This window comes from Protomyctophum bolini (genome assembly GCF_963924005.1).
Source record: "Protomyctophum bolini genome assembly, chromosome: 17".
In the NCBI taxonomy this organism is placed as follows: domain Eukaryota; kingdom Metazoa; phylum Chordata; class Actinopteri; order Myctophiformes; family Myctophidae; genus Protomyctophum; species Protomyctophum bolini.
The window spans coordinates 24,331,667-24,357,522 of NC_137878.1; the positions used below are offsets into that span (position 1 = coordinate 24,331,667).

The 25,856-nt window shown below is 42.4% G+C and overlaps 1 protein-coding gene across 1 annotated transcript in view; it reads right to left on the reverse strand.

Moving 5' to 3' along the window:
* Positions 1-1,321: 1,321 nt before the first annotated feature.
* Positions 1,322-25,856, reverse strand: part of mylipa (myosin regulatory light chain interacting protein a) — a 31,439-nt gene continuing 6,904 nt past the window's right edge. The window contains exons 3-7 of the mRNA XM_080787490.1: positions 13,958-14,143; positions 11,126-11,323; positions 10,319-10,483; positions 8,633-9,044; positions 1,322-3,300 (exon numbers count right to left, since the gene is read on the reverse strand). Coding sequence (XP_080643616.1) covers positions 3,085-3,300; positions 8,633-9,044; positions 10,319-10,483; positions 11,126-11,323; positions 13,958-14,143 — 1,177 coding nt within the window. The 3' untranslated portion in view covers positions 1,322-3,084. The remainder of the gene's footprint in view (positions 3,301-8,632; positions 9,045-10,318; positions 10,484-11,125; positions 11,324-13,957; positions 14,144-25,856) is intronic.

Below are 25,856 nucleotides of genomic sequence, written 5' to 3' on the forward strand. Positions count from 1 at the left end.
TTATCCACCATTTCCGCAATTCCGCAATTTCCGCAATTACCATTTCCGCAATTTCCTAATTTTCCGCAATTCCGTAATTTTGGAAAAAAAGTTATCCACCATTTCCGCAATTCCGCAATTTCCGCAATTACCATTTCCGCAATTTCCATTTCCGCAATTTCCGTAATTTTGGAAAAAAAAGTTATCCACCATTTCCGCAATTCCGCAATTTCCGCAATTACCATTTCCGCAATTTCCGCAATTTCCGTAATTTTGGAAAAAAAAGTTATCCACCATTTCCGCAATTCCGCAATTTCCGCAATTACCATTTCCGCAATTCCGCAATTTCCATTTCCGCAATTTTGGAAAAAAAAGTTATCCACCATTTCCGCAATTCCGCAATTTCCGCAATTACCATTTCCGCAATTCCGCAATTTCCGCAATTACCATTTCCGCAATTTCGATTTCCGCAATTCCGCAATTACCATTTCCGCAATTTCCTAATTTTCCGCAATTCCGTAATTCCGTAATTTTGGAAAAAAAGTTATCCACCATTTCCGCAATTCCGCAATTTCCGCAATTACCTTTTCCGCAATTTCCGCAATTACCATTTCCGCAATTTCCGCAATTTCCATTTCCGCAATTTCGATTTCCGCAATTCCGCAATTACCATTTCCGCAATTTCCTAATTTTCCGCAATTCCGTAATTTTGGAAAAAAAGTTATCCACCATTTCCGCAACTCCGCAATTTCCGCAATTACCATTTCCGCAATTTCCGTAATTTCCATTTCCGCAATTTCGATTTCCGCAATTTCCATTTCCGCAATTCCGTAATTTTGGAAAAAAAAGTTATCCACCATTTCCGCAATTCCGCAATTTCCGCAATTTCGATTTCCTCAATTTCCGCAATTCCGCAATTTTACAAAAACGATGGGTTATAGCCCATGTTTTTTGAAATTTTGAAAAAAAAAGTTAGCCTCGTTTCTCATCATTTTGGACCGTGGGCAAATGATTCATTATTTTTTTTACTTTAAAGCCTATAGTCTGTATTATTGTAATCCGGTTCCATTTGTACACTGTCAAAGTCACTAACTAATACTATCAACATCCATCTATTCTATATACCCTCTACAACAGTGGTTCCCAAACACTTTCTTGTCAAGGATCCCCGAATTTAACCTTTATTAGCCCGTGGAACCTAACCCTAACCCTAACCCGGCTATAATCCATGGTCAAAAATGATGAAGTGATTGTCTTTTTTACAAATCCCCGTTTTTCACACAAATGGTCAGTGTCATGATGTAACTGCAGATTAATCACAAATCCACAGGCACTCCAGGTGTTCTTTTAAAAAACAACTTTATTAATACTTTCTCTCTTGTTCCAGGCATAATATATAATATATATATATATATATATATATATATAAAAGTTTAATCCTAAGAGTTATGTCTACATTTTACAGAGCATAGTGGCCTTTGCTTCAGAAAACAGAAACAAATTGCTACCTTGTACAAATCATAAAAGTCCTTCCCCTGCAGTGACTCGTCAGCGATAAAGAATTATTCCTCTTCTTGCCAAGACAAAAAAAAAAAAAAAAGTGCAAAGAAAGGATATAGTCTAAACAGTAAACACACAGTGTTGCTGCTACATATAGGCCAAGACCCTATGGGTAATACACTTGGGAAAAAGTTCTTGGTAAAGTGACGTAGATTGTTTTTTTCCTTTGCATTTCTCCAATCTTACAAATGATAAAACTTGGGGAAAATCTTTAAAAAAAAGAAAAGAAAGAAAAAGCTTTTCAAAAACTGAGATAGTATTGCACAGACAGATCTCCTAGTACCATTATAAATAAAACCAAATGGAAACCCACACGTTGCCCCCAAAGAGGACAGCTGAGAGTTTCACAGGATGAAAAACACTGGACAAACAACTACATCATATCATTTCCTGTTGAACTAAATATATAAGAGGCAGGATTTCAGACAGTAGATAATCTCTATTACTTTTCAAGTAGGAAAGAAAAGACCCTCTTTTGAAAGGCTCCCTCGTTTCCGGGATTCTGTTGGCATGGATCATTTAAAAAAAATGGGGCGTCAAACCGCGGCAGTCCGTGTGAAAACAGGGCTTGTGGTTTTGGCAGTTATTCTAAAAACAATACAAGCCAAAAGAAGAACACAACAAACTTTTGTGAGGTGTGGAGTGGTGGGGTGGGTCTGGGGGTGTCAGTTTCTCATACACGGTCGGAGTTTTATGGTGGGATTTGAGAGGCCACCAGACCCCAGCCACCTCCCTAATCACCCTGCCATAGAGATGGCTGTATGGGCAGGAACAATGGCCGCCTTATCACCTCTGCTTCCTGATCAGTATGCAGCGCTGTGACCAGAGCAGAGCTTCCAAAAACCCCTTTAAGACCTCCTCATTGGCATGGAAAAAATCACCAGAACAAAAAACACATTTAAATGAGCAGAGAGGGAGGAAAAAAAAGAAACTGTTGCATCATAAAATGAATTCTGAAAAGTGGAAAAGAAAAAGCTTTAAAATGTAAGAAAGTAAAATTTCACACAAAAATCTCTTATATACAATGTTTCGCTGTTCTCCGAAAGCACACAATTTGGTACATGTTTTGTGGGGATATAGGAGTCTGATGTGGAGTAAAGACAAAACGTCTACAAATCAAAGCACAAAACAAGAAATAAATGATGCTTCTACTGTGTATCAGATCAACTGATGCAATAATTTAAGAAAAAAAAAACAATAGGAGTCTATTCTTAAAATAAAGTGGTAAATTAAAAAAACCAAAAAACAAGGAGTGACATCACTGCCTCGCCGGGTTACAATCAATCAAAACAAACTGGAGAAAATACTACCAACCAATAATGGCTGGCTGGTTTGAAATGAAGGCCAACGACCAATGAAAACGGCAACGCTAAAGTTGAGTGGAGTGGTTTTGGTATGAGACGAACCTTCGGTGCAGCAGATTTCATGTTGGGTGGAGTTGGGGAGCTTGGAAATCTCATGTCGGGTGGAGTTGTTGTGGAAAGTTAGTTCATTACTATTGTTGTTGGTTCCGGCCCAAGCAGACAACATGGATGGAGTTAACGGTTACGATGTGTGGTACGTCATCTTGTGGTCATAGTCACTAGAGGAGCAGGTGAGAGGTGGTGACGAGGCCATGTCCCTGTGAATGGGGGCCGGGCCGTTGTTGCGGTGATGGTGGTGGTTGTTGTTGTCGGTCAAGGCCAGGTTCAGCAGGCTGGTGCACGTGGGGAGGTAGACGTGCTGGACGTGTTCCACCTCGGAACGACACACGGGACACGACTGCATGGGGGGGGGGCATACAGAAGAGACATGGTCACACACCAGCGTTGTTTTTGGCAGTAAAATCGTTGTGTAAACACAATACTGTTTCAGTTAGTCTTAGTTAACTATAATAAGCTTGGTCTACACTGACCTCTATTGTTCCTGCTACAACAAATCTCTTAGGTGAACAACTTAGCCATCTACAAGCTGCGCTGTGAGCCGGTAGAGCAGCTATATTTATCAAATGCCTGCCGATTATCATGTACTATGACATGCCCAGAATAGTAATGCCATCAATTCATGGTCACGTTGTGACTATATTCCTGATAATGTCATGAGACGAGTCATAAAAATCCACCAAAACAGATAAGACCGTCACCACACACACACCCATCGATAACATTATTATGTCAGTGCGTTGTTCCACGGTGTCAACTCCTGACCTAGTGTTCCGTCACCGTGTCGAAAATGTTGGCCACAATACAAAGGCATAAAGTCCTGGTCAGCCACACAAGGTTCACAAAGACAATAAAACAATGTCTTGCACTGTATCAAAGTGTGCACAAGTTCAACCACCCTGTAATGTTTCCTTTGGCCTCCCATGTGGCTGGACTGCGGTTCTACTGAGCCACCTTGGCTGCGCAGGCCTCCGCTGACCACATGGCGGGCCATGTACTGCCAGCTCTTTGACACATTCCACACAAGCACCAGGACGTGCGCACAAAGGTGCCACATTAAAGGGCGGCGGCTGTGGCTCAGGGGTAGAGTGGCTGGATGGTAACCGCAAGGCTGCCAGTTCGAACCCGGGCTGACACTGACACCTGACACACACTTGCATGAATGTGTGTGTGTGTGTGTGTGAATGGGTGAATGTAATGCACAATCTTTGTAAAGCGCCTTGGATAAAGGCGCTATATAAATGCACCATTTACGGGCAAATATCTCAGATTGTGTATGGGAGGGAGGGATACAGAATTGCACTCAGCCATCAAAAATGCTGTTCTGCCATCAAACTGAATTGATTATATTAGTGAATTAGTTACGGTCATCAAATGAATCTTGGGGACAATGGGATCGAAGGACAGATTTGTATCCTGTCAGTCTGTTTTATGCCCATATATGGAGAACTGTCAGTCCTTGTCCATTTTAAGTCCATATATGGAGATCCCTGATCTGATGTCATCAGTATATGCCCACATATTGGAGTGCCCGTGGGCATATTGGTCGGATTGGCAGTTCTACAATTGACCATCTAGGATTGTGTCAGGCCCAGAGCCTTAGATTGTGTTACGCAATAGTTACGCAAACTGCGTTCACTTCAAGGGGCTTCAGTCTAATGGCGGCTCTCCTAGATAGACTTCTATTGAGAATGGGGCCAACCAAGTGGGACAAGTCCTGGACTGGAAGTAGGCAGAAATGCATTGGACTCAGGCAACAGCCCAGCTTTAATGATCTTGTTTTGTAGAAATAGTACAACAAAAACATTAAAGAGACTTTAGTTGTTGCTGTACAATACTTTAAAACAGCCGTCATGTTGCACACATGCTTAAAATAGCTCTTATTTGCGCCGCCCTCGTTTTTCATCATTTTTGAGGATTTGAAAAAAATGAAAAAAACGATGGGTTATAGCCCATGTTTTTTGAAATTTTGAAAAAAAAAGTTAGCCTCGTTTCTCATCATTTTGGACCGTGGGCTGACACTGACACCGGACATATCGTACGGCATACTATGGCACGCCGTTTTTCATCATTTTTGAGGATTTGAAAAAAATGACGAAATGACAAAAACGATGGGTTATAGCCCATGTTTTTTGAAAATTTGAAAAAAAAAGTTATCCTCGTTTCTCATCATTTTGGACCATGGGCTATAGCCCATATCGTACGGCATACTATAGCGCGCCGTTTTTCATCATTTTTGAGGATTTGAAAAAAATGACGAAATGACAAAAACGATGGGTTATAGCCCATGTTTTTTGAAATTTGGAAAAAAAAAGTTATCCTCGTTTCTCATCATTTTGGACCATGGGCTATAGCCCATATCGTACGGCATACTATAGCGCGCCGTTTTTCATCATTTTTGAGGATTTGAAAAAAATGACGAAATGACAAAAACGATGGGTTATATATAGCCCATGTTTTTTGAAATTTTGAAAAAAAAAGTTATCCTCGTTTCTCATCATTTTGGGCCATGGGCTATAGCCCATATCGTACGGCATACTATGGCACGCCGTTTTTCATCATTTTTGAGGTTTTGAAAAAAATGATGGGTTATAGCCCATGTTTTTTTAAATTTTGGAGAAAAAAAAGTTAGCCTCGTTTCTCATCATTTTGGACCGTGGGCTATAGCCCATATCGTACGGCATACTATGGCACGCCATTTTTCATCATTTTTGAGGATTTGAAAAAATAAAAAAACGATGGGTTATAGCCCATGTTTTTTGAAAAAAAAAAAAAAAAAGTTTGCCTCGTTTCTCATCATTTTGGACCGTGGGCTATAGCCCATATCGTACGGCATACTATGGCACGCCGTTTTTCATCATTTTTGAGGATTTGAAAAAAATGAAAAAAACGATGGGTTATAGCCCATGTTTTTTGAAATTTTGAAAAAAAAAGTTAGCCTCGTTTCTCATCATTTTGGACCGTGGGCTATAGCCCATATCATACGGCATACTATAGCGCGCCGTTTTTCATCATTTTTGAGGATTTGAAAAAAATGACGAAATGACAAAAACGATGGGTTATAGCCAGGGGGGCAGTCAGACGGATATTTTGTGAAGCCACTAAGGAAATGAAAGTTCATATAATGGCCTGTTGTGGCGCTCTCATTGGGCTCAAAAAAACCCATAGCCCCATAGAAGTCCATGTATTTGGGCCCAACTTCACCTAGACTGTATTACCTTAATAAACATGGTCATGAATACTTTTTGCTTCCAGTCACTAGTTTAAAGTCTCATTTCTAATGTCATAATATTCTTTTTGGAAAATTATGGTCCCATTTATTAGAAAAATGACCATAAAGTCGCGCATGTTCTGAGGGGCGTGGCTACCGTTACAGTCTATGAACGGGATCCCCCACCCACTCGAGTCAAAATAAAAACCAACGAAGAAGAAGGGGGAAGTCCCGCCTCGTTGTCTGGGCCAGCCAATGGGCCAGCTGGCCTGAACTGGGCCAAAACGGATCTAGAAAGATGGCGACTTCCATTGCAAGGACTGACAGGCTTCATTTTACGTTCACGTTAGACCCGCGGAACGCTTTGTCCATATTTTTTACAGTCTATGGTTATAGCCCATGTTTTTTGAAATTTTGAAAAAAAAAGTTATCCTCGTTTCTCATCATTTTGGACCATGGGCTATAGCCCATATCGTACGGCATACTATAGCGCGCCGTTTTTCATCATTTTTGAGGATTTGAAAAAAATGACGAAATGACAAAAACGATGGGTTATAGCCCATGTTTTTTGAAATTTTGAAAAAAAAAGTTATCCTCGTTTCTCATCATTTTGGACCATGGGCTATAGCCCATATCGTACGGCATACTATAGCGCGCCGTTTTTCATCATTTTTGAGGATTTGAAAAAAATGACGAAATGACAAAAACGATGGGTTATAGCCCATGTTTTTTGAAATTTTGAAAAAAAAAAGTTAGCCTCGTTTCTCATCATTTTGGACCGTGGGCCCATATCGTACGGCATACTATGGCACGCCATTTTTCATCATTTTTGAGGATTAAAAAAAAAAAAAAAAACGATGGGTTATAGCCCATGTTTTTTGAAAAAAGAAAAAAAAAAGTTAGCCTCGTTTCTCATCATTTTGGACCGTGGGCTATAGCCCATATCGTACGGCATACTATGGCACGCCGTTTTTCATCATTTTTGAGGATTTGAAAAAAATTACGAAATGACAAAAACGATGGGTTATAGCCCATGTTTTTTGAAATTTTGAAAAAAAAAAGTTATCCTCGTTTCTCATCATTTTGGACCATGGGCTATAGCCCATATCGTACGGCATACTATAGCGCGCCGTTTTTCATCATTTTTGAGGATTTGAAAAAAATGACGAAATGACAAAAACGATGGGTTATAGCCCATGTTTTTTGAAATTTTGAAAAAATAAGTTATCCTCGTTTCTCATAATTTTGGACCATGGGCTATAGCCCATATCGTACGGCATACTATAGCGCGCCGTTTTTCATCATTTTTGAGGATTTGAAAAAAATGACGAAATGACAAAAACGATGGGTTATAGCCCATGTTTTTTGAAATTTTGAAAAAAAAAAAGTTAGCCTCGTTTCTCATCATTTTGGACCGTGGGCTATAGCCCATATCGTACGGCATACTATGGCACGCAATTTTTCATCATTTTTGAGGATTTGAAAAAATAAAAAAAACGATGGGTTATAGCCCATGTTTTTTGAAAAAAAAAAAAAAAAAGTTAGCCTCGTTTCTCATCATTTTGGACCGTGGGCTATAGCCCATATCGTACGGCATACTATGGCACGCCGTTTTTCATTATTTTTGAGGATTTGAAAAAAATGAAAAAAACGATGGGTTGTAGCCCATGTTTTTTTTTAATTTTGAAAAAAAAGTTAGCCTCGTTTCTCATCATTTTGGACCGTGGGCTATAGCCCATATCGTACGGCATACTATAGCGCGCCGTTTTTCATCATTTTTGAGGATTTGAAAAAAATGACGAAATGACAAAAACGATGGGTTATAGCCCATGTTTTTTGAAATTTTGAAAAAAAAAGTTATCCTCGTTTCTCATCATTTTGGACCATGGGCTATAGCCCATATCGTACGGCATACTATAGCGCGCCGTTTTTCATCATTTTTGAGGATTTGAAAAAAATGACGAAATGACAAAAACGATGGGTTATAGCCCATGTTTTTTGAAATTTTGAAAAAAAAGTTAGCCTCGTTTCTCATCATTTTGGACCGTGGGCTATAGCCCATATCGTACGGCATACTATAGCGCGCCGTTTTCCATCATTTTTGAGGATTTGAAAAAAATGACGAAATGACAAAAACGATGGGTTATAGCCCATGTTTTTTGAAATTTTGAAAAAAAAAGTTATCCTCGTTTCTCATCATTTTGGACCATGGGCTATAGCCCATATCGTACGGCATACTATAGCGCGCCGTTTTTCATCATTTTTGAGGATTTGAAAAAAATGACGAAATGACAAAAACGATGGGTTATAGCCCATGTTTTTTGAAATTTTGGAAAAAAAAGTTGCAAAACAATGCATTTCCAACTCCAGCTTGTCTCAGTTCAGGCTGCATGAACAGCGCTCGGTTTCTGCCCCCTCAATAATCGCAACTCTTCTATTAGATGGCTCTGGTCAGGCCTACCTGGAGCTGGTTGGCGCAGGTCTGGCAGCACACCATGTGGCCGCATGGGCAGAATGCGGCGTCGATCTCCTCCTCGCAGCAGAGCATACACAGCAAGGCCTCCCTCAGCTTCTGCAGCCTCTCCTGCAAGGCCCGGCTCTGCTGGCAGCTGCCACAGTCCAGGCCCTCGTCCTGGTGGTCGTCATCCCTGTTCGGGGAGCGAGAGGGGGGTGTGCGCTCGCCGTTGCGGGCCATCAGGTCGGCGTTGTACAGTGCGCGGCGCGCGTGGTCGTACACCTCCTTGGACGTGCGGCGGATGTCGAAGACGTACTTCTTGCCCAGGTTGATGTTCTCGTTGAGGAAGAGCGACGCCAGGTGGCCCTTGAAGTCGCGGCTGTACTGCATCATGACCGCGTTCGTTACGGTGTCACACCTGGGAGGAGGAAACGTCGTTATCTCACCAAATATTAAAATACAGTACAATCTGTATATCTGTCGTTTTTTTCGTCGATGTCATGGCAATGCAAGTACAAATAAGTGAATTTGCTGTACTCAGCTTTCAATGCTGGTGTGAGGTGAAAATATATTAGATGCACTAGAAAACTCAGTCTAGCCAAAACCCTACAGACTATAGACAGACGCACCAGAGCCTGTTGAAGACATTCCAAAAAATATGCAGACTCAGAGCTGTATCCCATCCCAGAAACAAAGGGAGAGGCTCGTCTTTTGTACCATTGTGACTGTGGCTGAGAACAATTTCATAGCTCAGCCATTTGGATTGTCTATGCTCGCTGCAAACTGCACGCATGCACATATTTAACTAGGAACCGAACAGAAAAAAAAGAAAAAATAAAAGAATCATGCCACCCATCCCCCACAAGACTGTCCTACATGCTCTGCTTTCACGGAAACCACTGCACAACAACACTCAGATGGGAGCGTTAGCTACAGTACATGATGTGTTGTGTGTGTGTGTGTGTGTGTGTGTGTGTGTGTGTGTGTGTGTGTGTGTGTGTGTGTGTGTGCGCCTTCCTTGCACCACGGTTGTGAGGATGCATATTCAGCAAGTGAATATAAGTGCTCTGTGCCAAATAGAGCAGAACCTGCCTTTAGGAAACACATTTAGGACAGGTTCTCTCCGTTGCGCTGCATCTGGTGGTTGTTTATCAAAGCAGTGGTGATGGTTGGCTGCGTCATGATGGCACCATCATGACACGCTACAGTGGCCAGGAATTGTTTGCCTTCTCTTGGCACAGTAAAGATGGGTAAATGACTGACAGAGCCATGTTTCAGAGCCAAGCAAGCCCCTTCCAAGAGAGGGCAATGTTTGGATCTCTGTCATGCAAAGATATTGCTTTCAAATGGTTGTATACTACATTAACGATCAGAGAAATTACAGTCAATAAGTTGACCGATCCAATGCACAGACCAAACATCACTGTAGTACGTTCCAACTTGCTTGAGGGAGTGAATTCAACAGAACACCATACAACGAAGTATATGCTTTTCAAAAAGTGAAATGGGGCTAATGTATTGATTTAACCCATTTTGGGCGGGAACCCCTTTTGGTGTTTTAAACATGTTATGATTTAGCTATTGAAAAATCATGAAAATATTTATTTCAGAAAACTGTAGGATTTAGAAGAATCTTTTGAAATTTTGAGGTCAGGCCTAAATGGGTTAACGTCTATAAAAAAACAAGCCCACCTGTAGAAGGCGTGCGTTTCTGTGATGGCTCGGTACAGACCGCTGGCTGCCCGGTTACTGATCAACTTGAAAAGGAGCACCACGCTGTCACTAGTGTCCTTGGTCACCGTCAGGTAGACGCTCTTCCCCGACTGCGTGGCGATCTGGATGATGGGATAGCTTATTCTGTGTGGGGGGGGGGACACACACAAAAAGGGTAGGTTAGGACTGACAATATGGACAGTTATTTAACCTTTATTAAACACTTTGAGACTGTGTCTTTTACAAGTGGGAACTGGCCAAGAGGCAGAAATAAAATGACACTTCAATACCACTTCGTCAATGTTACATTTTGGACCAGCAAATACAACATCCATAATACACCTCAAAGTACCTATGAATTACAACACATCACCAAAGAAGCAGGGAAAATACACAAAATCTGAACAGACATAATAAATATATAGGCATGAACATAGGCTAGTACATATCCAATGATATGTATATAGCTAATGAGAACCAACCGACTGCAGCATACAACGTGCAGTGGTGTGTTCTGAAAGGTGAGTTAGTTATGAATCTCAACGCAGCATGGTACAATATACAAATAATATGGACAAATATCACAATATTGTTTTCCGAAACACCTCAATATTGTAATATTGTATTGTGACTATATATATTTTTTAAGATTGTGAAATTGGTTATTTAAAAGCTTACATGTTGCCATGTAATGTGATGCGTCGTCAAGTAGGGCTTGACAAATACAGATGTGTCAAATGGTCCTGACCAAGGAGCTCTGAAGCCGGCCTATAGATCTGCATGTACCTGTTGACTAAAGTGAAGTCCTCCTTGCAGATGGCGATGCCCTCGGGGCCGACTCCTATGGCCAGCCGCTGGCCCTCAGCGTCGCGGGCCCAGTGCCATTCTACACCGTAATGCTCCAGCGAGGACACCAGCTGAAGGGCCTGGTACTCCACAGAGCCTTGAGTCACACCCTCCAGAGCCTTGTGCCTGGCGATAATGCTGCACCGGAAAGATGGGAAAAGACTGGTTAATGCAGGGTTGTTGCTCAATATGTGCAAAGGGCACACGAGACTCCTGAACACAGAGGCGTAGGCCCGGTGGTGCACTGTATACTAATGATTACACATAAAGTAAGCCTAACTGTGCACTGTACACTAATGAGTACAGCGAGTACATTTAGTTCATTATGCAAGCAAGACAAGTATTAGGGCCGGCGGGGAGGTCGTTATTTAAAAATCGGCATCAGGATGGAAGAGGAAGATGTGAAGAAAACTGTTGGTGGAGCCATGGTGGATAATTAATTACGTATGCACCACAGTGCATGAGGAAGACAGGTTTCTCTGTCACGACAAGACTTTCACAATATAGGGATGCCAGGTTGAAAGCGGTTAAGTAGTTGGCAGAGGGACAGACAATTATGTAACAAGTGATTGTTGGAGACAGATGAGGTGTGCGTTAGTTTGCTTGGTTCGTGTTGTTACCCAACCCCCCCCCCCCCCCCATATCTTGGAATCTGATTAAATCACTTACTAAAGTAACTGAACTGCTGTGGGATTACGATACAATAACTACTGTGCTGTCGCCAGACCACAATCAATCCTTTACTCTGTAATCACTTAAATGTGACCCCACAGTAATGCGGTACTTGTTTACATCCGATAAACACATTGCGTGTTAACAAGCCTCTCACATCAAACAGTCATCAGTGGTTCTGCCTCTTTTCACTGATGTGATTAGACGTCGATGTGTCCCAGACATTTATGAACAATCTAAACATTGTGGTCGCTGATGTGGACATTTAGCGATCAAATGATAAACAACAACACGTCATTAAGAGAAAGGGGCACATCATAGCGTAACAGAAATCCTCCTTTAATTTCCTTGTTAGCCTGATTAAGCTGGTTGGAGCAACATAGTACGGCAAGTGCGTTTGTGAAAATGCCAGAGATTGTGCAGCATTTGTAAACAAGAGGGGTGGTGGGGTTCACTGTGGAGTGCTGTGATGTGAGCCAGGACTAACATTGGAGTGGTTTGGCAACACTACTCTTCTCTCATCCTGTTCTGTCATTTTCCCTTCCCTCCTCTGTGTCAATTACCACTTTTCTCGAGTTCTCTCCCCCTTCAGCACATTCTGTTTTTGCTTTTTTGCAATTTTTGCAAAAGTATCACAAGAGACACCTTGGGATGTATGCAATATCAGTGAATGGGTGTAAATAGGTTTTCAATGTAATGGGTCCTGAGACCCAGGTGTGGTCTTTTAGATGGGTCCCATGGACATTTTAGGAGTGCCGCTTCAACGACATTAGGAGTCATATTTTGTCATTTTTACAAATTACAGCATTTAACTCCCATTTCATCTTATTCTTTCACCGATTATTTCTGACCTTTATACAGGTCATTATGCTGCATTTCTCTAAAATGAGGGCTGGGGGCATGGGTGGGAGAGGAACTCCATCTGTACGTGTATAGTATAGGGCATTCACTTCTAGTCATTTTTACTAGTTGCCTAGTAAACTAGTCAACTAGCTGCTTAATGCCCTAGTATAGTACATCATGTTTGACCTGTGCTTACAGTAGGACCCCCTCTAAAAATATCAAGGGGCTATCCCCTCTATAAATTGACCAAATTAGGTTTTAGTTATTTTAAATAACGATGACTGCCACATAAAAACATCTTTCCAATGAGTTTAATAAAGGCATATTTGGCATATACTGCCAGCTTGGTTGCCATTTCACAGCAGCCAGAAGAATTCCAAGGATGTTTTAGACTAAATACCCCATGCTGTATGACTCCACCGCCTTTGCAAGAGTGTTAGTTACACTTTAGCTACCCCAATGCCCAACATGATGGGCTCAGAAGAGAGAAAAACACTGCATGAGAGACAGTGGTTAAGGCTTTCTCCGTCAGAGAACTCAGTAAGGGCGCATATCTGGTTTCCCAGTCTGCTGCTCAAGCTGGCTCATACTGATGCACACGCAGCATGTTGTATTTTCAAAGGCAAGTCTGGAATGGTTTGTGTGTCGAATGTTTACATTGTGGGGTGGTGTTTCAGCTGTGAAACAGTGGATGAAACAATGCCATAACATCTGATAGTGGCAAATATTTACTCATAAAGAAGACTCTTCTAAAAAGGTAAAGTAATACAAGCTACAAGCTCCAGTAATGCACAACGTCCATGGTTTGGATCTTGCTCAGTAATTACATGAACATTGGCATTAAAACTAAGGTCCTTGAACACACACACCACTCCTTCACATCATCCGACACATCAATCTAATCTGGAATTCATTGCATATTTAAATCCGATATGATTGAGGTCATAAGCTGTTATGAGTGACTGTTCTGTACATCATTATACAGTAGTTTCATAATAACTCAATTACATATCCATGACATTGACCGGTCACAATGCGCCATGACTTGCTCAAGGTCAGACCACTGTCCTTTTATCACATTAGATGGTTCTGCTCTATTAATGTGTCTACATGCAGTATGTAAAAACACATATGAAACCTATAAATTAATTAAAATGCAAACCCAGAATCCTTCCTACAACATTGAGGATATGAAAGGCCATGCAGTGTCTCTGCTCTCCTGAACTTCACTGCCTAGTCCCTCAAAGTCTTCCGTACCTGTTGACTGTTGCGGGGCTGGGCTCTTCGCCACACAGCTCAGAGTACCAGTACTTGGCTGTGTTTTGATTGTAGTCGCCAAACTCCGCCTGTGCCAGGAGTGCACTCAGTTCCTCGGCCTGCTCCGAACCCATGCGCAGGTGACCCCTCTGTAGGTCCTCCTTCACGTGCATGAAGAACACGTGCCTGTGTGGGGCGAGAGGCAGACAAAATTAACCATGAATTAATTAGGCACGTCATGGTAATTACATAATTGCCTCATTGCAATTATTTTCATAATCGTCAGTCGTTTCCATGTTCATACATTGCAAACATTTTCAGAAACAGATCGCAAAACAAGCTCGCAATGTGATGTGCTGAGTTGTGCACTGTTTTTTGTAAATGTATTAATGTCAGAAATGTCTTTGTCATATCTACCCTATGCAATGTTTGTCTTTATCCAGCCTGGAAGCCAAAACAGAAATGTAATGCATTATATGTCCCAATGCCAAAAACAAAAAAACTATTACATTATTTGTATGACAATTTCATCAATTAAAATGTTATGTGGATAATAACCTAATGCTTCTTCCATGTCATGTCACTTGACGGCAAACCTTTAAGTTCATATGTCCAGAGTAGTAATTCAGATTAAAGTGCATTAGTTGCGTGATAATTATGGGTAGGATTACCCATATGCACATCTTTCATGAAAGAAATATTTGATCACATTCTCTGCAAGTCTCTCTCCCGCTTTCTCACGCACACAAATAAACTGTGTTCTTATGTACAGCGGGAACGTATAAAGTAGGTTCGCGTTGTGAGCTTGTAGATCTGCTATTTTGAGCAAAGACGTGTAGAGGGAAAAAGACTGCACCAAAAACAGTGCAACTTGGGTCAATTGAACTAAGCATGTAGAGGGTCTAAAAGTGTTTAAAAGTGTCGTTTCCTAGACACAGGGGAAGCCCAGAGCAGTGGACTTTGTAACCTAGCCTGTGAAGTGCTTTCACTTTTACCTCTGTGGCTCACTGAACTATTTGTAACCTCTTCTTTATCATCCAACAGAGATACGAGTGCATTAAGCAATGGAGCCCATACTGTGACACCATGTGACGTTGAACCCTAGCTAGCCGCCTGCTGCCGCAGAGCGATAAAGGCCATCGGTGTTGCCACATGGCCGGGGTCCAAGACCAAGTGTGATAACGGAATGCAGCGGCCCTGCCGTCTGCCCTCCCACGCCGTCTCAGTCACAGTCAAGTTGACGTTCGTTCACTGACCCCATAAATGCTCCAACTCCCATGTTAGGACACACTAACTGAGGCCGATGTTATCACCCCCAACACTCCCGTTATTACTAGTGTTTCCTTTTTGATGCCCGAGGTGATGTGGGAGTCAGGTTTGTGTGCGCGTGTGGTGACGCGGCGCTGAATTTTTTTTGCTAAATGTCAACATGAGTCAAAAACAACAAATGTCATTGTTCAGGCCTCAGCGATTAGGTTAGGAGAACAGCGGGTGCTGGTGCGCCTAACAAAAATAACCAAATTCTCTAAAGGGATCATTCATGGCAGGCCTGTTCCATTGTTTTGACCGAGGGATCTGAAGAATTCCTTCCTTTCTGCAAGCGGCAGGAAAGCCATCCTGGACGAACAGCCTTGAAATGATGATGTTGATGATGATGAATTTAAAGGACAACTTTAGTTTTTTTCAACGAAGGTTCATGTTTGAGGTAGTTATTAGAGAAAGTAAAAGATGAGTTCCTTTTTTTTCATTTGCTGCTTTCTTTCGTTTTAGCGATTTTAGCCATTTTTGACAGGGGGCGGGGCATTTGAACATGGGGCTAAATATGTATTTCTTTACACAATTTTATAGTGATTTATTTATTTACTATAGCCCTACTAGACCCCAGGAAATTACATCTGGCCACAAAAGATCACAGCATCTACTGAATGTGAAGGGTACTATAGGGGGCTGCCATACTGTGTTGTATGGCTCAACATGTCAGTTTGTCACCCCCTTCACATTCAGTAGATCCTGTGATCTTTTGTGGCCAGATGTAATTTCCTGGGGTCTAGTAAGACTATATTAAATAATAAAATCGCTATAACATTGTGTAAAAGAATACATATTTAGCCCCATGTTCGAATGCCCCCCTGTCAAAGAAAGCAGCAAATGAAAAAATAATAACACTCATCTTTTAGTTTCTAATAACCTAAAACATAAACCTTGGTTGAAAAAAACTAAAGTTGTCCTTTAAGTAAGAAAAAACCTGGCATGCTCACCTTTCAGACATTTTACTGTGTATGCTACACTCTAAATTCAACCCTTGACTATACATTACATTCGCATGCAAGTAAAATTTGTCCTCTGCATTTATTCATCCTAATTATTAGAAGCAGTGATACTGATACTGTAGCACTTTGGGGGGGAAGTTAAGGAGTGTCTTGCTCAGTGATACTTACACGGGTCCAATTTATTTGGTTCCATTTGTACATTCTTCCGAGTCAAATTAAATCTTTGCTTCTGAGGCAGTCCCTGGAACAACATCTTTTCAGATGGGGTTCAGCGGCCTGGGGCGGCGGTGGCTCAGGGGTAGAGTGCCTGGATGGGAACCGCAAGGTTGCCAGTTCGAACCCGGGCTCCCCCAGAGTTACTGTCGAAGTGTCCTTGAGCAAGACACTGAACCCCTAATTGCTCCCGATGTGCTAGTTGGTGCCTTGCATGGTTTCCGCTGCCATCGGTGTATGAATGGGTGAATGTAATGCACAATCTATGTAAAGCGCCTTGGATAAAGGCGCTATATAAATGCACCATTTAATAGGCCTACATATAATTCTGGGGCTCCTTTTTGACATTAAATTGTTTGAGAAACACAGGTCTTTCAGAAAACAAGCAAGCATTCTCCACTTATCCAGATCTACAGTATGGAATAAAGTCTGTCCTAGAGGCAGGTTTTCACAGGCTTTGACCACCTGTCACCTTGCATTACAATCACCTGCTACTGTAACTCAAGAGCTCAGTGGCCTTGTGGATACAGTGTCCGCCACAGAGATTGGTCATACCAAAGACCCAGAAAAATGGGACCCAGTGCTTTACTGCTCGGCACTCAGCAGCATCATGGGATAGATCGGGGTAACAAGCTACCTCACACTATGGAAACAGGATAGGCACCTGCCCTATAAATGGGCCTCATGGCTTGGCAAGGCTTACTTAGTGTAACTCAGAGCTGCCAGAAACCGGTCTGGCAGCTAGCAGCTGGCTGACACTGTTTGGAAACTCCGGTTTGGAACTTTGGAAACTCCTTTTGGTTTCGTCTTTGTCCTGCTTTCTCGCTGATTTCTCCCAATCACTCGTTCCATTTGTCGGTTTTTGACTAGGGCATAGTACATTCAATCATATTTCTTCCCATCTACACATTATGTAGTACTTTAGGAGAACTTTTAAGCTGTCATGTGAAGAAAACAGGACACAGGTAAACACAGGAGACACTCTTCATCATCCTGCAGAGCCAGACCGTGAAAAAACAGGGTACACACGTCATAAGATGATGCATCTACCCTGATGAAGGCTCTTGTGCTCAGCTGGCCAGTAAGTGTTATATTTCGTTATCGTTGCCAAGCCATGCATCAAAAAAGGCTTTTTACTAGTTTGACGGAAGTTAAAGTGCACATGTTACCAAGGACTTGGTCCCCAAAGAGCACAGCTTCCCAGTTGTATGTACCAATGGGGAGGGGACAAATGGGGGCACCAGGTTTAAGGTCGTTGAACTACGAGATCAACTATTTCATGAGATAAATACTTTTATGAATTGAAATAAAATAATTACATGTACATTTTCCTTTGAAAAACGTGTGCCAAAGAGCACCCTATTCATGTGTGGGATAGTGGACCGACGCAACTTACGCATCGTGTATCATATTTCATCCCTTTTGAGATAGAGGTTAGCACTCAACATGACTCTGCTCCCTCCGTCTCCACCTCTCCAGGCGCGTCGTTTTTCTCCGACAGTAGCCAGTCGGCTATGAAGGGAGACCGCCCTTGTTTTTCTGACCTCGGAAACATAACTCGCAAAGCCCAACACGGCTGTCGGCGCACGCAGTGAACCAATGTAACCCCCATTACCCAGAATATGATCCAGTTTCGGATTGTAAATCATTGCATCGACTAGTCTGCGAAGAGGACATAAATTAAAAGGTTGACGGGTGTTGCTCACACTCATTCATAGATGGAGAACAAACACCGTCCTCCTCGTGACAGAGGGGATTCACAGGTGTGATGGGAATACCCTGACGGGAAGGTTAATTTCCGCATCTTGCGTGGAGAAAAAGAAAAAAAAGACTGCAAAACACACTGGCTGTAAGAACGCAGACAGGATGACACAAACACATACTGTATAAGGTGGCTCAGTGCAACAGGGCAGTGGTTCCAAAACTTGTTCATGTCGAGGACCCCTAAAATCAACATTTATTAGCCCGCGGACCCCCCCATTTGAAAAGATATGCCATATACCATAAGAGAAGATTTTTACGGCTCTAGCAGTGATTAACCATGGACCCTCCAGTTTGACATGCATTAGCCTACGGATAATGCCATTTAATGGCATTTCTATCTCTGGGACACCCAATTTATATTGTAAAATTAATGTTAATTTAACTCTGAGACAAATGGAACCAAAACAGACCCGTTAGGGTCCGTTTGTACACTCAGAGTTACAGACCCATAAGGGTCCATTTGGTGACAAACTATTTAGCTGGGGACACCCTGGAACTCCCTCAGGGATCCATGGGGGCCCCCGGACCTCACTTTTGGAACCACTGACATAGGGCACACAAAATGAACAGATCTACAACAAGCAAATAAGTGGCATCATGTTAGCTTTTGTAGATCAAGGATTATTTGGCAAACTATACTACAGCCCCATGAGAAAAAATAGCCACCACAACTTCCTAAGGAACACAGAAGGCAGCCGTAGAGCAGCACTACTGTACCTCTGATAATAAAGCCAGACCATAACAACAGACGCCCCATGGCTGGCTAGCCTCAGGGATAACAAACACGGCTCTTTGATATGGTGTCAAACAAGCCATTCTCTGGACACACACACACACAACAGGCAGTTCCATTGTTGTCAGGCCCAGCAGGTGTCATGTGATGGAGCGTTGCAAGTCAGCTACCTGACAAACAATAGTCTGCCAAGGTTACTACAGGGCACCTGGCCTAGGTTACTGTAGGGCACGCCGCGGCAGTGTTCATTTCTACGACTAAAACCAAGACGAAACATGTTCCGTCGACTACCTTTTTCCCACCGACAAACTAAATGGAAACTACATGAAAACAAAGCTATGGTGACTAAAACTAAATATATTGACAATTTCGTCAACAAATAAAAACTACATTAAAATGTTAGGAAGGGACTAGTGGACAAGATATCCAGTATAAGTCATTTTATAATTGGTTGCATGCTGAAAATAGCCGATCTACAAGCTCACAACGCGTCACGCTGCAACGTGTTGTGGGCTTGTAGATCAGCTTTTTTCAGCAAGTGTAAAATCTGTCATTACGATGGCATCAAGGCCCGCCAAAATACAATGTAGTCGACTAAATCAACTGTAGATTTAGTCGACCAAAATCGCATGACACTTAGTCGACTAAAACTAGACCAACACTAAAACATTCCAGGTGACTAAAACAAAAAGGAAAACTATTGAAAACCTGACTAAAACTGCTGCCAAAAACAACACTGCACCGCGGAGGTTACTGGAGTTCAGCTGAAGGATACCGTGGGAGACTGACTGTGCCACTGAGCAAGGCAGTTAATCCCAGCAAAAAGCTTTTCCAGTCCTGTCATGAGGTCTGGTATTGTTGAGGATACCGTGACAGTGTTGTTGACACACACACACGTGCAGCAAAAAACAATGAGCTAACATTATTGTGTCCAGAATACATCAAAGCATGCCGTGCTAAAATCCTTTGAGCACAGCATGCAATCCTATATTCCCAGTTTCCCCACCTTCACTCGTGCATACAGTAAATGGGCCATGCACATTGCAGTGATTGAACACGTGTAGCCCAGAGCCTTAGATATAGACAGTTACGCAAACTCTGTTCACTTCATGTAGCTCTCCTACATAGACTTCTATTGAGAATGGGGACAACCAAAGTAAGCAGAAATGCATTGGACTCAGGCAACAGCCCAGCTTAAATTATCTTAAATCCCTTTATTTTAAGATTGTTTTGTTGTGAACGCAGTGAGCACTTACTATGAGACCTAGCAGATCATGTCTGTCTGTCTGTGTGTGTGTGTGTGTGTGTGTGTCTGTCCCGCTATCCAAATATGGAGTGTGTTGCAGCAGCAATCACTCAGCTCCATATATGGGCACAAAAGGGGCCAGGTCCACTCAGCTCCATATACAGTATGGGCACAAAAGGGGCCAGGTCCACATATACAGTAACAGCGGGACAGACACACACAGACAGACAGACAGACATGATCTGCAGGGTCTCAGCTGCGTTCGCTTCCCGCGTTTGCGCGTCTTACTGGTAGTAATAGTACAACGTAAACATTAGAGAGACTTTAGTTGTTGCTGTACAATACTTTAAAACAGTTCATGTTGCACACATGTTGCTCTTGTTTGTGCCGCCCTCGTTGAAAACAATGTATTTCAAACTACAGCTTGTCTCAGTTCAGGCTGCATGAACAGCGCTCGGTTTCCACACCCTCAATATGGTAACTCTTCTATTAGATGGCTCTGGTGTAGCCCAATACCCAGCAGCCCAATGTGCTCAAAGGCTCATTTAATTTGTGAACATAAACAAGACATTTAAGTAACTAGGACACAGTTGTGCTTCGGGGTAAGAGGTCACAGGGCAGCTCTGAAGTAAACTACAGTTCACATGCCTAAATGTCAACTCTGTTTTTCCGTCTCCAACACCCCGAGGGTAAAATGAGTGGCTCCTGTTCCATGTTTTGCCAAACTAAACTTAACATGACTAATATTGGCTATAGACAGACAGCCGTGTCCACAAACAGAACTGCTTCTCTTACAAACACCAAATGCACACAACAGCAGTAAACCACTTAAGCGTTCTGAAAGTCAATGATGCAAGCTTTGGAGTAAGACTTTGATTGTGGTGTAATCTTTTGCAAAGAATGGAAATGCAATGATTTGATACAAGGCTGTGTTACAAGGCTTACCAGCTGCTAGGTCTTGGATACCAATTGATCAAAGTCGATCACAGCATGTGGCACTATCCTTGCCATGCCTCCACAGGTGCTAATAAGCCAATCAAGAATCCGGCTCTGCAGCGGTGAGTCGGTTGACCCAGTCCAAATCACTAAGTGGGCGTCTGTTGTGCGGCACACCCTTTTGCAGCTGCCAGGGTGCGCTGTAAACCCTAATATAAAGCATGGCAGAATGACGACAAAGTCTAATTTGCCGTGTACAGAAGCTGCATCTCAAAAAGCTACTTTGTGAGCAGGCTACGGTTTGAGAATGATGCACGGATAGGAGACTATGGCAGGTGGCGAAAGAGCTGAAATCCTGCTGCTGGGGAAAGTTCTCAACTCTCTTTCCTAAACAGATGTTTAAAACTCTCCAAAGAACAGAAACGGCCCAAACACACGCCAACAAGACAGGGGACGACGGGCTGATCAACTCCCAGCAGGCGGTCAGGCAGAGCAGACAGGTAGATGGTGTTGTGATGTAGGCTGTAGGGGACAGACAGTAAGACCACATGATCTTTATGCTGACTCAGTCAGCAGCACCCCCTCCGCGTTGGAAGGTGAGGTGCCAGTACGCATCAGGATCTTGACGAGAGGGTGCAGAAACGAGATTATAAACACGACAATAACCGATGCATTTACAAAACCACCACATCCATCGTCACTGCGAGTGCAGTCTCCTGCACGACCTGTCGGCCTTGATACCAACATACAGACAGATCAGTGCCTCCTGGCCTAGTTCACTGCATTATATGCGTTCTTCTCTGTATAGATGACCCACAATCACATTCTCAAGAGGCTTAGTAATTCTGTCATTCAGTCATAACACACCCATGAATAATGCCTTGAAAGATGACTTGTTTTGATTGTCGTGTAGCCGAGGGCAGGGTGATGCGTGTGAGCATGGCAGGATAACCAGTCATCTGGTATTAATACGACCATGTGGACATGCTGAAATAATTCAATTAAAGAATGACGGAACCCCTAAGAATGAAAAGGTCTGAAATCGGTCACTGCCCTACAGGGAGACGATGACAGACAGCGGTATGGATGGCAGGAAGGGGTTGGGTGAGGTAATGTGTGAGGATTATTAGAGGTCGCTTTACTGAAAGGAAATTAGATAGTTTGCAGTTGGCACAGTCTGCTTTTTCAAGAGTTTAATTAAAATAAAATCATGGCCCTCGTTCCTCCCTCTTTTTTTTTTACAACATTAAGTGGATCCGCTAAAAGTTTAATCACCATTATGCCTGATTTACGCTCGATTGCACACAACATTGCTGCACCGAAAATGGATCTACAAGCTCACACAACACGCTGTATTGCAACACCCACCGATGCACATCCAAGTATATAAATCACCCTTAAGGTTCACTATGGTACTAGACGAGCGAGCCGAGTCGAGGGAAATTTGCAGGCATCAAGAAAGTAGTAAGTAACTTTCCGGAAGTAAAAGCCGTCGCTGGGTATTAATGTTTTCTACAGTGCAGAAGTGGTTATCATCAGCCATGTGTTGCTTGCAGTCCGTCGGCCCGCTGGCCTCACTGTGGAACAAAAAGTCCCTGGCAGTTGAAATACAACACCTCTGCCTAGAGACTGGCCCCGCCAGCCAATCACAGACCTCATCGGTTGAGCTCTCGACAATGCGGTTTCTAAGTTAGTCAAATAATGGCTGCTGCTGCGTGCTGCTGGGAGCTAAGGGGTTACTAGCAGTCAATGAACTCTAGTAACCCTTCTCTTGATTGTAATCTTCTCTCAAGCCTGGGCTGAACGGAAAGTTGGAAACTACATTTTCTTTCCAAATCATACATGGTGGTGTAAATCAGTCATGCAATTCATTGGAAGAATCACGATATTAATCAATAAAAACAATAAACCTCCAAATATATATATATATATATATAACAGAAAGAGAAGAGTAAATGAGTATGTCGGAGCTGAATTCAACAAGTGCCATGTTCAGGAAAAGATATAAGCATTGAACCATGCAGAAGAAAAAGTACACAATGAAGCCGTTTGTATTCTAAATGCTTTGGGTTACAGGCTGGTGAAATAGTGATTAAAATCTACCCACAGGCATTGTCTCACTGTACTCTAAAAGATTCCAGCCCTTATTCCTGGATGGATGCAATGTGGCTCCACTTCAAGGGAAAAGGCTCGCTCAACTCAGGCAGTCTTTTAAAGGTTCAGGCGTGTGCTGGCAATGTGGCTCCAAACTAGATCATAGAAGGTAAAACAAGCCCTGAAGGAAAGGAATAATGGTGGTAAAAATAATAAGAATAAGAATAAAATAGATGGAATCTTGCAATGGAAAGATGAGTTCATTTTAGTAGTAGTAAAGTACTCATTTATTGTAGCTCATGGATAGGAAAGAGATGCTGTGTTTTAACACACTTGATCCATAATACTTTTGTCTCATGTTTAACCCATTTAGACCAGACGTCAAATAATTTTAAAAAAAGTCAGTTTTCTGAAATACCCATGTTTCCATGTCAGTCGTTCTCAAACATTTTTATGTCAAGGACCCCCAAAATGTATGTAATTGGCTGCCGCCGACCCTCATCTGAAAATATGTTGTTCCAGGGACCCCCCTCCCAGAAGCAAAGATTTGAGTTAAAAACGCTCTGAAAGAATATCTAAAGATTTGTGCCACATTTCACGATTTTTCAAAAATAGCAGTTCTACAAGCTTGTAGCGCGGCACCGAGTTCCGCGCTATGAGCTTGTAGATCTGCTATTTTTCAATAGCTAAAGTATAACATAATGCTTAAAACACCAAAAGGGTTTCTCGCCCAGAATGGGTTAAACTACCAACTACTTTCCAAAAGTAGATTAAGGTACATAACCTATGACCCAATAGGTCTGCAAAATGACATCAAGAAATTCTTATTGCCAACTTCAGAAGATACCGACAATACATAAGATGACTTTCTTCACATTGGATCCAGTTTGCAGAGAGGAAGTGGTAGAGGTTACAATTGCAATTACTGTACATACTGTAAAAACAAAGCTCAACTGTATGGGGATTACAAATGGGGTCTTTGGACTAATCTCTTCACGCATGGTTAATTTTCCAACCCAATTAGCTGCCAAATAACACTTTTTACTCTGTTGGTTTAGCTTTTAAAATCGTTTTAGATTAAAAGACAAAGATTTATTAAAATGGTCAGGAACCACAGGCCATGATGACCCTCGTTAACGGGCAATGGATGCCCTTGGTGATTCAACCACATTATCCAGATCAGAATGCTAAAAATGAGGCTGCTTAAAGTCCCATTTTATACCATTTCACAAAAATTGCCCAACTACATGCTCAGAAGACGTTGTGAGACTAGTGTAGATAGTCAAATAGAAAGGTTTTATTGAAACAATGGATTTTTTTTAAATATAATCAATTAGATAAATTACCTGTTGCACCCTCATGCCTAACAGTATCGCCAAATGGAAAGGAAATGTTTTCATGATCAATCCTTTTGTGAGTGGACGTCTTGTTTATTAAGTGTAGATACTACAGAGGCCCAGTCAAAACATTCCAGGTGACTAAAACTAAATTAAGTTTCATTCAGACTGACTAAACTAGACATTTACTGGCAAAAAAACAACACCGTTTCCTGCATTCATTAGCACTCAAATGAGTGCTTAAAACCACTGTCAAGCACAATTAAGGCTTTGCCCAAATTCTTCAGAGATGGTCCATGCTTTTATGAAAAACCATTGAGATTATAATATAGTGGGTCCGTTTTCCCAAATTCCCCTTTCACAATTTACACCCAATCTATAATTAAACCATAAAATGTGGACGCAAGCCCAGATAGTAAGACCAAAAAGTTTCCCATGAATGCATCAATCACCTCAGGCTGCCAAAAGAGGAAAATGCATTAGAACGTGCCTGTATGTGCGTGTGTCGTTCCCGTGATCTATCGTAGTAGCTCCATGTGGCCAGAGGCAGCAGCGCACACAGCAGCTTATATAAGTAGCTTGCCAAGTTGTGTGTGTGTGTGTGTGTGTTATGTAACCGCGTCCTCCCAGGAGAGCGCGGAGCGAGAGAGAGAGAGGGGCCCCGCGCTCAGTTCAACCTAGATTACCCAGAAGCCCATCTGTTGCTTGACTTTTGGGTGTGTGTGTGTGTGTGTGTGTGTGTGTGTGTGTGTGTGTGTGTGTGTGTGTGTGTGTGAGAGAGAGAGAGGGGTACAAAGTATCCACTCTGCCTGCACAGCACGCTCCAGACCAATTCCAACAAAGTCACACTCCCTCGTTACTAAAGCCTGCTGCCCCGATTCATACTTGGTTGCACAAGTTCCGCTCAAACAACGCTGCAATGCATTGTGTGAGCTTGTGAATCTGCAGTTTTTTGGGTGCACTACATAATGCGCAAACGAGTATAAATCAGGCGTGAGTTTGAAGGATGGCGAGTGTGTGTGTGTTGCATGCATTATGTGACTCGGAGGGTGTGTGTGCGCGTGTGCGTTGCATGCATTATGTGACTCAGAGGGTGTGTGTGTGCGTGTGCGTTGCATGCATTATGTGACTCAGAGGGTGCCAATAACTCTGGAAATCCTATCACGGGAAAAGTCATTTAAAGCGACTGCCACTTGCCAATAATAGTCTGCTCCTGGGCATTTATGGAGGGACAGTCGAGAGCATGCAATCCTTGCAAGATGACTGTGCATGTGGTGTATAACTGTTAACTGTATATAATATATCA